The sequence below is a fragment of the Nesoenas mayeri genome, assembly GCF_963082525.1.
Source record: "Nesoenas mayeri genome assembly, chromosome: 1".
Classification (NCBI taxonomy): domain Eukaryota; kingdom Metazoa; phylum Chordata; class Aves; order Columbiformes; family Columbidae; genus Nesoenas; species Nesoenas mayeri.
This window is the reverse complement of record NC_137541.1, coordinates 185,436,845-185,452,458: the sequence shown is the minus strand read 5'-3', so window position 1 is coordinate 185,452,458 and position 15,614 is coordinate 185,436,845. Positions and strand designations below refer to the sequence as shown.

At 43.3% G+C, this 15,614-nt stretch overlaps 1 protein-coding gene across 3 annotated transcripts; it reads left to right on the top strand.

Moving 5' to 3' along the window:
* The first annotated feature begins 450 nt into the window (after positions 1–450).
* On the top strand, positions 451–13,275 carry SLC25A15 (solute carrier family 25 member 15). Of its 3 annotated transcripts, XM_080363612.1 has the most exons (9): positions 451–588; positions 1,161–1,272; positions 2,664–2,749; positions 3,061–3,187; positions 6,871–7,129; positions 7,941–8,078; positions 8,961–9,130; positions 10,147–10,305; positions 11,086–13,275. In XM_080363612.1, exons 4-9 carry the CDS (start codon positions 3,133–3,135, stop codon positions 11,217–11,219), a joined length of 915 nt encoding a protein of 304 aa, XP_080219738.1. In that variant the 5' UTR covers positions 451–588; positions 1,161–1,272; positions 2,664–2,749; positions 3,061–3,132; the 3' UTR covers positions 11,220–13,275. The 3 variants fall into 3 exon arrangements, with proteins under 3 accessions (XP_080219738.1, XP_080219740.1, XP_080219739.1); XM_080363614.1 differs by lacking the exon at positions 1,161–1,272 and having other exon boundaries at positions 468–588; XM_080363613.1 differs by lacking the exon at positions 451–588 and having other exon boundaries at positions 1,142–1,272.
* Positions 13,276–15,614: the final 2,339 nt, after the last annotated feature.

The window sequence follows — 15,614 nt, the reverse complement described above, 5'->3', positions numbered from 1 at the left end:
GGGGCTGCTGCATGAGTGCCTGAAACAGCAGTTCTGCTGGGGTTCCCCTGGGAGCACAGACTGTTCTTATTTCAGGGCACTTAATTCCTGAACAAACCCTTCTTTAAAAAGAACAAAACACCCACCCAAACAAAACAAACAAACAAATAAACAAAACTTATAGTGGTTTTAATTCATAAATTCAGTTAAATCCTGCTCGGTTAACTTAAACACAGCCCACCAACTACAGGCTTTTGGGGGAAAATGGAGCCCGCGCAGCAGCGGCCCGACTCCTGCCCTCACATCCCCCGGGCGCCGGGCAGGGGCCGCAGGGCTTCGGAGGGGGAGCGGCACCGGGGCGCTGCAACGGCCGGTACCCGCCGGGCACCCCAAAGCTGTCCCCGGCCCCGCCGCCGCTGGGCGTTCCCCGCCCGCCCGGCACCGCCTCTCGCCGCTGAGGGCACCGCAGGCCACGGCGCGGCAGGGCCGCCCGCCTGCCGAGCGCCTGCCCGGCCCGCGCCTTCCCCGGGGCCCCGGGGGGGCCGCGCCGCCTCCCTCAGACGCCTATATAGGGGCAGAGGCGGCGAGGCTGCCTGGGCGGGCGCTGTGGTGAGTGGTGGCGCCGTGGGTCGGCGGCTTTGCCCTTTCCGTGGGCGGGCGGAGCGGGCCGGTCGTGTCGAGCGCGGAGCAGGAGTCCCCGGGCGAGAGCCGGGCAGCTCCGCGGCCTGTGGGGCCTGGCGGGCGGGCCCGGCGTGCAGCGCTGCGCCGCCCCTCGGGAAGCGCCGGGCTGCGTGCGGCCGCCCGGAATAGGCGTCGGGCCGGGGTCCATGCGGGTTCGGCAGCCGCCCCGCCGAAGGCAGGGTGCGTGCTTCGGGAGCGCGGGTCACCGGGGCCGCAGCCCGCGCCTTCCTCTCCTGAGGAGAGCCGCCCTTGGGCTGCACCCGGCGCGGAACCCGCGGTCAGGCCGCTGAACACGTGTGGCAGCCGGGAGACCTGAGCCCGGCGTTCCCGTGCTGACCTTGGGCAGCAGCCACAGCCCGCCCGGCCTCTTGCGAGGAGCCTTTGGGTTTTATCTGCTTGGTGTTGGGAGAACACATCGGCAGAGAGCGACCTCTGGGCCCGCGGGTGGAGGGAGGGCTCTGCGGGACCCCTGACGCTAAATAACGCCTCTGTGTTTGCAGGTTTCAGACTTGGTGTCGCTTTGGAAGCAACAGAGCTGTTGCTGTGCTGTACTTACAAGCAGTTTTTACTCTGCTAGTGTTATTACAAATAGGAAAAATAATAGGAGGGAAGGTATGTACGTATATAATGCCGATGTAGTTTTGACTAAGTCTTCTGAAAGTGGTGATGTGCGCTTATGGATCAGGAAGCTAAACTTCCTTGGCTCTTAAAATGTTAATACTTTTATAGGCATCTCTTTTTTCTTCTGCTGCCCAGCTTTCTGTGGGTGATTTGGCACATGCTCCCTTTGGGCACTGGCACAAGTCCATAAGCACTCAGCATGATGCAAGCAGTGTACATTGTGTTGCTTTCTAGTAATTCCCTTCATTCAGAGGCTGTCTTGCTGATCTATTTCTTTTCCTCTAAATGAGAAGGAAAACTATGAAGAGCTGTGAACACTATTGAGTCATATAGGAGAATAAAGCCTAACTTGGTCTTGGAGCCTGTGTTTTGAAATAACACCTAACATACTACACTGCCGGTAGTGAAACAGTTTGAATCCGTAACTACAATTTGGAAATCGGATGTATTAGTGCCATTTATTACAAGAGTAATAAATTGTTTGCTTGGTTTTTTAAAACCCATTACATTCAGATCCATGCAATGCATCTTAAACAGATTGGACGTATGCAGTTACTTAGTGTCAGTATTTGGCCTACTGGGGTTCTTTTTTAAGCTTTGGGAATAATAAATCTGTTTAGAGACAGGTTTTCTTAAAGCCTTGCTTGAATTCAAGTGTATGTGCTTATAACAGAAAAATTGTTAAAAGGATGTGGTTCATAGGGTGTGTTGGTTTTGTTTGTTTTTTTAATCTTTCAATGTAGCCTCCTGGAAATGATGTTTCTCACTTGTGTTATTCCAAAATATATATTGGGAGAAAATAGGCATCAAAAGAAACATTACAATAGGTAAAAGAGTGAAAAATGTTCCATTTTACTGCAATACTGTGCTTGAAGACAGGCTTAGAAGTCAACGAGGTGCTGATTCATGTGTGTATTTGTGTGGTTTTTTAAGACTGATGCAAATTTTTTGACAGCACTGCCAGCCAAGTGTCTAGCTCAGTGTTGTGGTTCTGAAACAGTGGGAGCTCTTTGGCTCTGTGATTTTTCTCCAGACGAGTGAGCTTGTTTAAACTGCTTATCCAGTGAAGGTACCTTGCTGTAAACTTGAAAACTGAATTCATATGAGTGTTTTATTGGAAAGTGTCAGCTTTGTGTTTTTGCTTTCCAGCTGCCTTCCTGAGGGATGAGATGTAATTCGTATTTATGATATGCTGATGTGTGGGGGACTTGCGCTGGGAACATGACAGCCAGATGCAATTCTAGATGTTCATATTCGTTCCTTTTCAACTCATATCTTCTGAGAACCACGTAGAAATAACTAACATGCCTGTATCATCATTAATACAATTTTCTTAGCTGCTGTTCACTATGAGGAGAGCAATTCTCTATTTTGTTTTATAGCTGGGGAGCTGAGACAAAGGGGAAAATATTCCTGCCAGCTGGCATAATCACCTGATGCAGACTGTGCCTCTGTAATCAACAGAAAGGTAACGCTCAACACAGCTCCCTGGAGCTACTCTTTGCTTTCATTTGAGAGATCCAGGGAGACTAGAAGCTGGAAAGCCCAAGTAATCCAAAGCTAGGCAGTGGTACTGCAGTAGACTTGCCTAATGTGGGAAAACTAGCCGGTCAAAATACAAATATTCTACATCTCAGTCCTGGGGACAAGCATTTTCTTTCTCTAAATGGTTTAGAGCAAGCTAAATGGAAGAGTGGAAGTGAAAGCATTTGTGTGATGCTTTTTTCTGTCAGAATTATTGTTGTAAATCATATACGCTTAATCTTTCTTTTCCCTCAGGAGAAAAAGACTCAACTCCTGCCAGGAAACAGGAGACTTTACTCTGAAGTAACTGATAAACAAGTGTGAAGCATGAGGATCAGCTCTGCTCTTCAGGCTGCTATTGACCTCACAGCAGGAGCTGCAGGTAACGCTGGAGAGAACTTAATTGCGCAAAACCTCTGAGGGACAGTTTTAATACCTCTGCAAAGTGTACAAGCAATTTCTCATTGCTATAAAAAGCCTCGCCTCTGCATTTTAAGGATATGGAGGTGAAGCAACTGACCTCAGCCACTGTTGTAACTGCACTACTAGTGCCTCACCCCTGGTAAAACCTCTCCCAAAAAACAAAGGTGTAATGCTTATTTCAGGCTAATAATTTTCCAGGAGGAGGTTTAAGTTTTGCTGTTAGTTCTCACGCTTACATGAGTTTAAGAATCAGTAGAGTTTTGGAATTAACTGTGTGTGTCGCTGAGGTGCTGCTTTTGTCACAGGAACCCCCTCTAATTGAAATGGGCAAGAGCCTGTCTGAAGGGTTATTGGCTCAGACAACAAGCTGGTGTAAATCTTTAAAAGCTGGGAAACTCAGTAGTAGATCTGATGATCATGAATGCACTTCACTAACTTCTGTTTCAGTCTAACCTGTGCTATAAAGTTCTGCTGGACCAGTTATGACTGTCACAAGCACGAAAACAGTTGCATTGTCTCTTTGACATTACCATGAACCAGTTCTAACTCTCCCAGGGAAAAACAGTCTTTTTGACTTTTCTAAGCTTCATCTGTGGGTAAAAAAAGCTGTTGCAGAAATATTGGAACAGCATTTGTGTTAAGGGCAGGCTTAGCCACAGAGGTACTAGTTTATGATGGAAGCTTATATAATATCGGGAACAGATGACAAACATTGAGATAGAATAGTTAATTTGTCAATGTTCATACAGAAAAGGTAGCATGAAAGATTTACTTACTGTACTGTTGTAATCAGTTTAAACAATTTAATGTGGTTTTTTTTTCCCCATACAATAGCTGTTGCAATCAGTCCATTTATGACTGTGTTAATGCTGTGGATATGACAGTATAAATGCTGTTAAGTGTATTCGAGGTAGTTATTGGAGGCCATTTGTCAGAGCGGAGTTAACCTTAGAGCAGGAAGAAAGCAAGAGGTGACAGATAATGTGGGTCTCATGTGGCACCTTCAGAAAGCATTTGGTCTGCCACCACATTTTGCTTAATATCTGTGCAGTTCTTCCCAGTTCTGCGGGTGTTCCCAGGCGTTTAAATGGGAGGTGTGATTGCTTTCCTTCCCAGGAACACTGCTGTTAATGCCCAGGGCAGCTGCACACCCTGGTTTAGGAAGCTGACTTTCCAAGTTGAAGCCTGGCGTGTCTCATCTTGGCTACTGCAGGAGCTGGAAATGAGTATCAGCTTATGAAGGCATTGTTTGGTGATACTGTTCCATGCCCATGTTCAGGCTAACAAGGTGTGCAGTTGAGGCTTGCCTGGTTTTTGGCAGTAGAGCTTAGAGGATCATGGAACTAATAATGCTGTTTTCTTCAAATAAGATGGAGGAATTCAGAGCTTTCTTAACATGACTTCAGTAATTCTAAATCATTATTCTTGCTCTTTCTCTTTTTTTACTTCTGTTGTAATAGGTAGTTTTACTGTTCCTCTAGAGTTTATTTTCCATGTTCTTCCCACATACTTACTTGGTATTGCCTATGTTCATTGGTAGTGCCTGTTTCTATGTTATATACATCTCTGTACTCTTTAGAAAGAGTATTTAGCTAGGCAAACAACTAGTTTCTCCAGCAACCGTGTAACCTGGTGTTACCTTTCTTTCCAGATACAGTCTTTACTAGCTGATAAGCAGTGATATATTGGGGCAAGTTAATTCTGAACAAGAACAAATAAGTAATTTAACTGCCTGCAGGTCTTAGTCCTTTGCCTAGGTTCTGAGCAACCTCTAATCACTTCTTTAAGTGGGACTCTTTTCCTCATTGTTGTCATGTTATTATTAAGACCACGTTTGTTTAAATGTTCAAGCAGGGTTGACTCTTTTGTTTTTCTCGTTTGTTTTGCTGTTGTTGTTTTAGACTCTTTACTGCTGGCTGGAAGAATTATTTTTTTCTTTAATATTTTACATATCAACTGTGACTCTTGGTCTTTACCTTGAGGCTTAGAAAGTGTATTGCTGTAGTTTACTGGGCTTCTTGTGCCACCTCCTATGCCAGGGCTGTTTTCTTTTAGGAATAGCTACTCACAGTTGACTCCAAATTTTTCAGCTTTGTGTTCCCAAAACCATTCATGTTTTTTCTGGGCTTCTTCCAAGAGCCATTATTTTACTACTTGTGGATGTTTTAGGTCTACGTTTGCACAGGAACCTTGCATTTGTCCTGACTTGCCTGCAAGTAGCATTGGCTGAGCTTTTCCAGCTCTGCTTTTCATCTGAGCCTTACATGGGCGTTACTGGTCTGAGCCAGCTACTTCTCTCCTTGGTTATTGCCTCTAAAGCAAGAAGCTCTTCATGCAAGGAAGCGTGATTTGCTCTGAAGCTTTTAATGATCCATCTGGTTTAGAATGAGGTTTTATGGAAGCTAAGATCCTGAGTAACTCCTAAAGGCATGAAGTACCTCTTTGCAGAGGAGCAACAATGTTACACAAATGTGTTTGCAAAGACTAAAACAGATTGAAAATAACCCTGATTAAACAAACAGTCTTCTTCTTCCCACTTAGAAAAAAAAAATCTTAAAAACAAATTTGTGAATCCAGTTATTTCAGTTTCTTTACATTATCTGCATTTGCAGATAACTATTTCAGTTTCATAGCTGAAAAAAAAATTGTTAGCTTGCCCTCTTTAAGCTATATGCATATGAACTGTATTGTGGTTAAAGATCAGTTTCTGGTTTGGGATGGTTCTTCTCTCTTGCTAAAAAGGCAAAACTGAAGTCTATATAAGGTATGCTTATCATATGCTTCCTGTTAGGTATTGGCTTCTAATAGATCGCTGTCCATGTACACTGGTATTTCTTACTGGAAAAATGTAACATTAACTCTTTCTGCAGACTACTGAATTGTGTTAGATCTTGTAGAAGAACACTGCACTGTGGGCTATGGGGTTATTGATGACATTGATGGAAATATCTCACAAGGTCTCAGGGTACTGACCTTGCAGTTCCATTTGGAAGAAGATAACACGCTGAGAAACTTTGCCCTTTTGCCTTTCTTTTTCAGCTTATGCTGGACGCTTTCTTCCAGTATGTGGGAATAAATGTCAGTAAGAATCATCTGGAGTTTCGAAGTAAAGAGCTTTATTCTTTAGTGATCAATATATAATGCATCATGAGTTTTAGCACTCTCTCAGCAGTCTTCCTCTTGTCCTGGGGGAATCTTTGTCTCACTTGATTACAAATCTTTCTGGTTTTTGTTATTGTTGGAACGTAAAATCAGAGGGCTTCTGAACCACTGCACTAATGAGCAAGGGAAAATGTTGCTTAACTCATTAACACAAGTGACTTGATTGCAGAACAATACCTTTAATTCAGCACCTGTTTGTGTAAGTGAACAGATTCATTTAGATGCTTTTAGTAAGGTAAAGAAATATTTAATGAGAATCAAGCTGTTACTGCTCTTGTGCATTATTTTTTTTGTTAAGGTAACTAAATTTACCACTGACAATTGATGCCAGTCTTCTAAAATCAGTGCAGTTGTCTTTTCCTGTGGATAATTCATTAATCTTTGCTTTCTGTGTGATTTTCACAATACTGCTGTTTGTGTATAAGCATTGAAGTTGTGAAGAACCTTCAGCCACCCTCTTAACTTCCACTGCTTGCTTAGGTGGGACAGCATGCGTGCTGGCTGGCCAGCCCTTGGACACCGTAAAGGTGAAGATGCAGACATTCCCTGACATGTACAAAGGAATCATTGACTGTTCTGTGAAAATCTATAAGCAAGTGGGGTTTCGAGGCTTCTACAAGGGAACGACACCAGCGCTTGTAGCCAACGTTGCGGAGAACTCTGTTCTGTTCATGTGCTATGGATTTTGCCAACAACTTGTGAGAAAAATTGTTGGAGTAGACAGGAAAACAAGGCTCAGGTTAGTAATATAAATGTTTCCTATTTTAAAATAAATAAAAAGTAATGTAACTGTTACTTGCAAATACTCTCTTGTCAGGCTGCAACTGATGTTCCAGGCCCCACTCTGCCAGTGTGCACCGTAGTAACTTTTGGAATATAGAGCTTTGTGCTAGGATATGGTGTCTTAACTACAACAGAGCCATCTACTTGTCACTGCAGCTAGCTGGTTTAGATAACCACAGCTTAACTGGAATATTTATGACCTGGAACATCTTACCAAAGGGAACGAGCATTGCAACACCTGAGAGTTGGTATTCCCTTAATCTCTAGGTTGTTCTGATTTTTGCCAGGTAGGTAGTGGTTCCTCTTACTGGTAGGCATACTAAGGGGAAAGGACACTTTTCTAATATTGTCTATTAAAATTGGCCATCTGTATGATGTAATTATTACTCTTATTCTCTTTGAGGGAGTAACTAGTACCCAAAAGTTGTCCAGTAAAACAAATTTACAGAAGTTTTTTATAAAAGCAAAGAAAAGGAAGATTTGATAGTGCCTATTCTGCTGCAATCACTAAAGTATAGCAAAGAAAGGTAAAGGTTGTGATGTATCTTCTCAGGTGTGAGAAGGATGTATTTGAGTTGCATGTGAAGATGGGTGACAAAGATTCTTCATCTCCCTAGTTCAAGTAACTGCCCATTTCATTGAGATTCTTTCCCTCAAGGCTGTCAGTTTTTCATGATATTCGGAGTACATGTTGAGGAAGCTGGTGCAGTGGCTCCACTGCACTGAAGGCCAGTGCACGAATACCTTCTGCAGTTTCTCTTTTGCAGCGATCTGCAGAACGCTGCCGCAGGTTCCTTTGCCTCTGGCTTTGCCGCCCTTGTCCTGTGCCCAACGGAGCTGGTGAAGTGCCGGCTGCAGGCCATGCATGAAATGCAGTTGTCAGGAAAGATAGTCCAGGGACAAAAGTAAGTATACACCTTGCCCAGTATCCCTGAAACCCTTTAATGTGTTTTTATTGCTTTTACAATAATTCTTTGTTGGCTCAGAGTCACACTTGTAGTGCGCTGTTAAACAGAGATGAGTTGCAACTGGGAGGGTTGCAGCCTGGAGATTATAGAATCTTATAATAATTTTGTGTCATAGGGACATGGTTTACTGCTAGTGTTAGGTTATCGTTGGACTTGATCTTAAGGGTCTCTTCCAACCAAAATTATTCAATTATTCTATTATTTCTGTTGGAAAAGACATTTAAGATCATCAAGTCCAACCGTTAACCTAGCACTGCCAAATCCATCTCTAGACCATGTCCCTAAGAACCTCATCTATACATCTTTTAAGTACCACCAGGGATGGTGACTCTACCACTTCCCTGGGCAGCCTGTTCCAATGCCAGACAACCCTTTCCGGGAATAAATTTTTCCTAATATTCAATCTAAACCTCCCTGGTGCAACTTGAGGCCATTTCCTCTCATCCTATCACTTGTTATTTGAGAGAAGAGACCAACACCCTCCATGCTACAGCCTCCTTTCAGGTAGTTGTAGAGAGCCATCAGGTCTCCCCTCACCCTCCTTTTCTCCAGGCTAAACAGCCCCAGTTCCCTCAGCTGCTCCTCATCAGACTTGTGCTCCAGACCCCTCACCAGCCTTGCTGCCCTTCTCTGAACATGCGTGAGACACCACAAAAGCTGGGTGCCAGTCAGGGGCTCCTGGTGCAATCTTTTTCTAACTCTTACTTGAGTCCTCTTGTCTATACAATGGATCTAATCCTTAATTGTAGCTGCAGTTGCTTATTGTTCTCTAACCTTCTTATTATCAAGCATCACTAACTGGATCAACCTCTCTATCAGCACAGTTTGGTCAGTAGTGAGGGGTGTTATTCAAAGGGATGGTCCCCTTGGATTTTACCGTGGCCTGCCAAGCACTTTGTTGCGGGAAGTCCCGGGCTATTTCTTCTTCTTTGGAGGATATGAAGTGAGCCGGACGTTTTTTGCCGCTGGGAGACCAAAGGAAGAATTAGGTATGGTGCTCCTTTTTCCAGGTGGATTCTAGCATGCTGTCATGGGGGGCATAAAGGAGGGAGATATGCTAATAATGCACAGCAGCTGTAAAATACATTTAAAATGAAGGAAACTGTACATAGAAAATATGGAGTTCAATAATTCATTATTATATATACACAAAATATAGAAGTAACCACTTTCCAATGGACCAGGATGGTAGATGGAAGAAAGAATACAGTGAGCAAACAGTAATATTATGAAACTACTTAAGAATCTAGCTCTACAGTGTAACACGGCTCTGAACAACTTAATTTCAGAGGCTGTTTAGAGCCATTTTGATGTCTTTAGCTGTATTCTCTTGAGATGTATGTTCAAGTGTATGCTGAGATGTGTGCTGACCACTAGCTGTCATTACAATGGTAGTAAGAGAACACTGGGATTGAAAATTAGATGTGAAAAAAATGAGGGGGTGCCAGAATAAAGATTGCTTGTCTCCCATTGAAAGAATGCACAGTTGCACTTTGTCTTGCTGGCAGTTAGAATTTCAACTGCATGCATTCTTGTCTTTGTTGCAAAATGTTTATGAACATCTGTGAAACACAAAATGAGGTTGCATCATGAAAAATGACTCATCACAAAGTAACTTCACTGTACCAAATAAATCTCTGAGTGATTGGTGACACTATGTGGTGTTATTCTAAACCATTTCATGATTAGCATTGGAAAGTGATTACAAGTGTGAAAGGAGTGCAGTTAATTTAGTTAATACTGTCAAAACAGAGTTCAGGGTTACACTTTTTAGCATGACCAATAATCTAAGAGACACTCCTTATAACCTTTGATCTTCTGGGTAGACTTGCAACTTAGCAGTGGCTTAAAATTAAAGGTTTGGGGGGGAGCAAAAACTGCTCTTTTGTCATAAGCAGGTTCCTCTCTGTTTTCCTTGTCTCTGTAGATGAAATAATGTGATATTTTGATATTTTTGTTGCTGTATATTTTGTGGCTTGTATAAAAGATTATTTCTCAAATTTAGGACCCGTTCCTTTGCTACTAAGTGGAGGTTTTGGAGGCAGCTGTCTGTGGATTGCTGTGTATCCTGTGGACTGTGTCAAATCTAGAATTCAGGTTCTTTCCATGGCTGGAAAACAGACAGGCTTTATGGGAACATTTGCAGATATTGTCAAAACTGAAGGTGAGTACACAGAAATCTAGTCCACTAATAATGTGTTGGAGACAGTAATGCTTTCTAAAAAACAAAAATATAGATGCTTCATCTAGTTCAGGAAGCTTGGAGTATAGAAATTGAGACCTCTGCATCTGCCGTGCCTCTTGGTGCACGAGACAACTCAAAACTAACAAAAGCTCAGTATGCATTAAAAGCAGATAAAGGAGGAATTTCATTACTCATGACCAAACCTATACATGAAAATTTAAAGAATCAGTGAGGTTCAGTACAGAATTTTTCTTGACCTCTACAAGTTAATATGTGGCTGGCTGAGGGCTGTTTGATAAATCAGTCCCATTGAGCCTGGCAACTTAGGGCATCTACCTCTGTGTCTCATCTCCGGAAAAGGCTGGCACCAGGCACTTCAGAAGACGGTGTGAGAAGGTACATGGCAGCAGATGCCAACCATGGCCCTGTTACTAGGGCAGATACTCAGCAGGAATCCTGACTTGGGGCACAGCTGCTGTGACCTGTATCCTCAGGTGACCCAAGTAGCCTTCTGAGGACTCTGTCATACCTGAGCCAAGCTTCTAAATGACTAAACTCATGTTACATTTCATTATATTCCTTCTATATCAACACCCATGACCCTGTGGTTTGCTGCTATACCAGTAAGTTTAGCTCTGTGTGTGTGTGTGCCCCTCTGAGCAGAAGCAGTGCTTCAGCATCCTTCAAAGGCAAAAGCACAGGGGTTGATACAGATATACATTTTAATAAATTGCTAACTGGCTCTGATTTCATTTCCAGGTGTACTTGCCTTGTATTCTGGACTAAAGCCAACTATGATCCGAGCATTCCTGGCCAATGCAGCACTGTTCCTTGCCTATGAGTACAGCCGGAAACTTATGATGCAACAAGTAGATACTTCTGATAACTTCTAACAGATAGAGAACAAAAGCTCATTTAAGGATCATTTAAATAAATGATCAAAAACCTGTAGATCACATAATGGTCTGAGCAGGGTAAAATAATTTACCTAATTTTAGGAACTCAACTCTACTTTAGGATTTGTAATCTTTTAAATTCAGGTGATTTTATAGAGATGTGTACATGCTGCTTGAAGTGGACCAGCAGAACTATTTTTATCTTGCAGATTCTGAAGTAGGTATTACTGTATGTCATAAATGTATTTTCCTAATCTGCAGTGGTGCTAAAAAGTTATGTTGACCTGTGGGTTTTAATGTAACATCCAGCAGTAGGCTGTGATTTGTTTAAAGCAAAGCACTGTTTTAAAATCTGTGCTGTGGTGTTGCTGGCAAGTGTCTGACTCAAAATAACCAGTCCTGCCTGATCTTGCTGAGTGTGACTGACTTACACATACCCCTCAGCTAGCCCCCTGTCCTTCTGCAGCACCCTTCTGCTCTGTAATTTTCCAAGGTCATGGCACATGGTGTCTGACTTGAGTACTCTGTCCCAGTGACTGGGCTTACAAAAGTAGGAAGGGTTCACCCTCTACCTTGTACACCTTAGAGCTGAGATTTGCCTGTGTTTGAGATAAAAAAAAAAGTATAAATACTGGATCTAAAGTGTCCATGCAGCATTTGTAACAAGTGGGTGGCAGCATTTTATTCTAAATCCTTCCAAGAAGTGCTGGAATATAGCAAGCACCACTGAATTACACACTTAATGTAAGGCAGACTGCTGGAAAGAGCTGCTGGCTCAGAGTACAGAACTATAACTGTGCAGACTTCTCTTTGGGTTACCTTGACATGAACAAGTCCATGTCCTTGAAGGACAGGAAGCTGAAGAGAAGCAGAAAGGCAGAACTGATTTCTTAAGGACAACTGATACCCCATGGTATGTGTGGTGTCATGTGCACTCACTTGGGCTGGAGTCCTGCTGCTTGCTGTGTCTCTTCAGCTGAGTGGAAAAAGCTCATATGACTGGGTAGTTCATACCACCTTCAGCCCACTTGGTCATGTCACTTCATTAATCACATGGTCAGTATTATCCAAAATGATGCAGTAACATCTAGTTCTGGATGCTACTTTTTTTCTTGAAATAGGATGTTCTTTACACAAGTATGCTCTGCCTTCTAAGAAGCAGTTACTGCCTATCCTGGGAGAAGGCAAATCAGGGCAAATCCCTGACTCAGGCCTGGAGCTGTGCAGTGGGATGTTGTGTGCCATGACAACCTAGGTTAGAAGGTTAGAGTTCTTTTACCCACCAAGATCAGAGCTGTATAACCATTAGCAACTTGTCACAGCAACCACAACTTGTGACTGACAACTCATAGCAAGAACACATTTCACATGTTACAGCTTCCACTTCAGACACCAAGAAATGGGAAAAAGCCTTAACTGTAAATAAAAGCATCTCAATGTCTGCTGCCTCCTGCAGTGCAGCTCCATTGCACTGTTACAGCCTCTTAGGTGAAAGGTGGTTGCTACAGTTCCACAAACTCTTCTTACCTCCCCCAGCCTTCATATACAGCAGGAACTGTTCATCTCCCTTTCATACACCCATGAGAACAAGCAGCTATGCAATTTACCTCAACTGACTGGTACACTAGGGGTCGTAATACTGCACATAGTACTTTAAAACAAATTTATGCCAAATGTTTAAATAATCTGGGTACAAGGGTGAGGCTCAAAGAGGTATGAGACTTCCCCTTCTTTTCAAAGTTGTCTACCCAAGATAAATAGTATATTTGTATATGTTTCTAGTAGTTATGACAAGGTGAGGACTAACTCCACAGCAGTGGAATACTAAAAATCTATTTCTTAGATTTGTCTTGGCTTTCATTTTTTAAAGCTGATGATTGCAGCTTTTAATACAGAAGTTGAAGCTTCAAGAGAAGCAGGATATTTAAAATGAACCTACAGCAAGAAGCTGGTGGCCAAAACAGACATGCATTTTGAGAGTTTACCTTTTGAAGTTTATGTAAAGCTGTAATTTTGCCATTCACAGCTGCTTAAGCTGTACACATGTATCAGTTGTTCAGCTCCAGACTTTATGTTGATATAGGAATTCACTGGAATAAAGTTTGATTTGGTTAACTGAGTGCCTGGCTACTGTTTATGCAACAACCCTTACCAAGCCTGTCTAGCAGAGGAGCAAATAGAGGTTAAAGTCAGTATCACCACCCCCTCCAGAAATAAAGGAAAAGGCTTTTTACAATCATTGAATGTATAAAGGCCATAAAACTGAAGGGAAAGTGCCAGCTCTAGGAGGATGCTGTGAAACAACTACAGGTTTTACATAGTGTACTATGGAAAATAAACCCCATGTTTTAGGCCTTGGTCTGGTGCTTTGTTAGTATCAAATTCAGTTCTAATATTAGAGTTCAACTCAAGTTCCAAGTTTCTAGATTGTTGATTACCATGATACTCACTACAAGGGTAAGTGTCCTGCCAAAAGAATGCCAGGAGCCCAGCACAGGGCCCCTACATTCCATGTGCAAGGGATGAGTGTCTGCTACCCTGAAGCCAGAGGTGGTCCATGCTGGAGGACAGTTAGGAACCATCTTCTGCACACTGGTGCTGGGATCTCCAAGATGCAGTATCTCCCTGATACAGCTATTTTTGTTACTTGTGCCTGCTTACACAGTAGTTTTTACTTAACTGTGTGCTTCAGCTAGAAAAATCTGACTTGCTGTTACAGCAAGTCAGCAGCACTTGCTACTACACAAAGAGATTGGCAATTGGCTTACTTCATAAGCAGGAAGAAGGTTTGCCTTATTTGCCCTGCAAGCAACAAGAAAGGGCATCCTAGGACAGCAATATCCAATTGCCAGAGCTAAGTCAAAAGGAACTTAGTCATCAGCCTCTCCTGGCTGCAATAAAACAGCATCCTGTCCCAGCTCTGAGTACATCTGGTGCTGACAGAGAGGTCTTATCTGCCTGCTTGTTCCATTGCCCTCCAGTGATACAGCTGTGGTCTCACATTGTGGGCACTGTGTGCATGTGTGCATGTGGGCATTTCATATTTCCTCCTTTCCTCAAGCCAGAAGTGCAGAGGTTGCATTCACTTCACCAGCACCCCTTAACCTCAAGGGGCAGTTTACCAAGTTTACATACAATAACATGCAGCCTCTGGAGCAACACTACAGTTTGAGGAACAACATTGCAGAAGCTGAACAGTACACCTTTGCAGCAGCAGCCAGGCTGTAACAGCAGGTGCTGGAGCCAGCAAACCAGGTAGTTCTGACCCTCTGCTTACACCTTGCGCATCTGTCAGAGCAGATCTGGAACACCACATCCCACTTCATGTTCCCCAGTACAAGAAAGGCAATGATACTGGAGCAAGTCAAGCAAAGCACAAACAAAGGTGGATGGTGGAGAGAACTGGGTTTGTTCACCCTCAACAGGTTCAGACAGATCTTACTGCTGTCTGCAGCTACTTCCTTCACACGAGGGGACAGAACAAGGCATATACAGGGGCAGGACAAGAACCAACAGCCACAATCTGGAACATGGGAAATTCCAACCAGGAAGGAAAAGTAGTTATAGGATTAAGACTTGTGTGAAAACTCTACCCTTGGAGATCTATAGAACTAAACTAGGTTTTGTGAGCCTGATGCACAGTAGTTTGGACAACACAAGTTGTAGCTACTTCCACTTAGATATTTAAGTGACCCACATTCACTCTACCCTGCACCTAGAACTGTGAACTACTGGTAGAACACTTTTTGTCATTGAATACGTTTCAACCTCCACACTTGAAGTGCAGCACTGACAGAAGCAGTTTCCAACTCCATGGGACTTTCCAACAGCCCAGCTTCTAAATACCAATTAATTACACAACAATAGCAAAACCGTTCATACCTGTACTTTATACTGTGCCACTACCCTCAAGTAAGCACCTGGAAGGTATGAATTACCTCCACCTACTCAACTAGCTAGTTATTATCCATGTTCACACCAAGACAGGCTTGAACAATCTCCATAGGAGAGCTGCACTGCTGAAAACAGTTGTAAGCAGAATAAGCATTGTCTGTGCACTACAGGTTTAAGTCTGGCTCAAGGGGTCAGTGAACATCTGCAGCATTAACTCACAGGAGCAAGTGCCCCGATCAAACCCCTCACATGCAGGTATTGAGGCAAGCCCAGTTAACTGGTCACAGGCAGCTGACATGCTCATGAGCTGATGTGCCTCATCAGCTCTCTATGGGGACATATAGTGGCAGAAAAGCACCTGTGCAGTCTGCAACCTCCACAGTCAGCTCCCAGGCCAGGTGTTGTCCAAAACCCTACATCATGGATCTCTGTTTGATACCCAGACTTCTACTCAAGAAGTATTAGTCTGCATCTGCCAAATTACTATTCCTCCCTCCA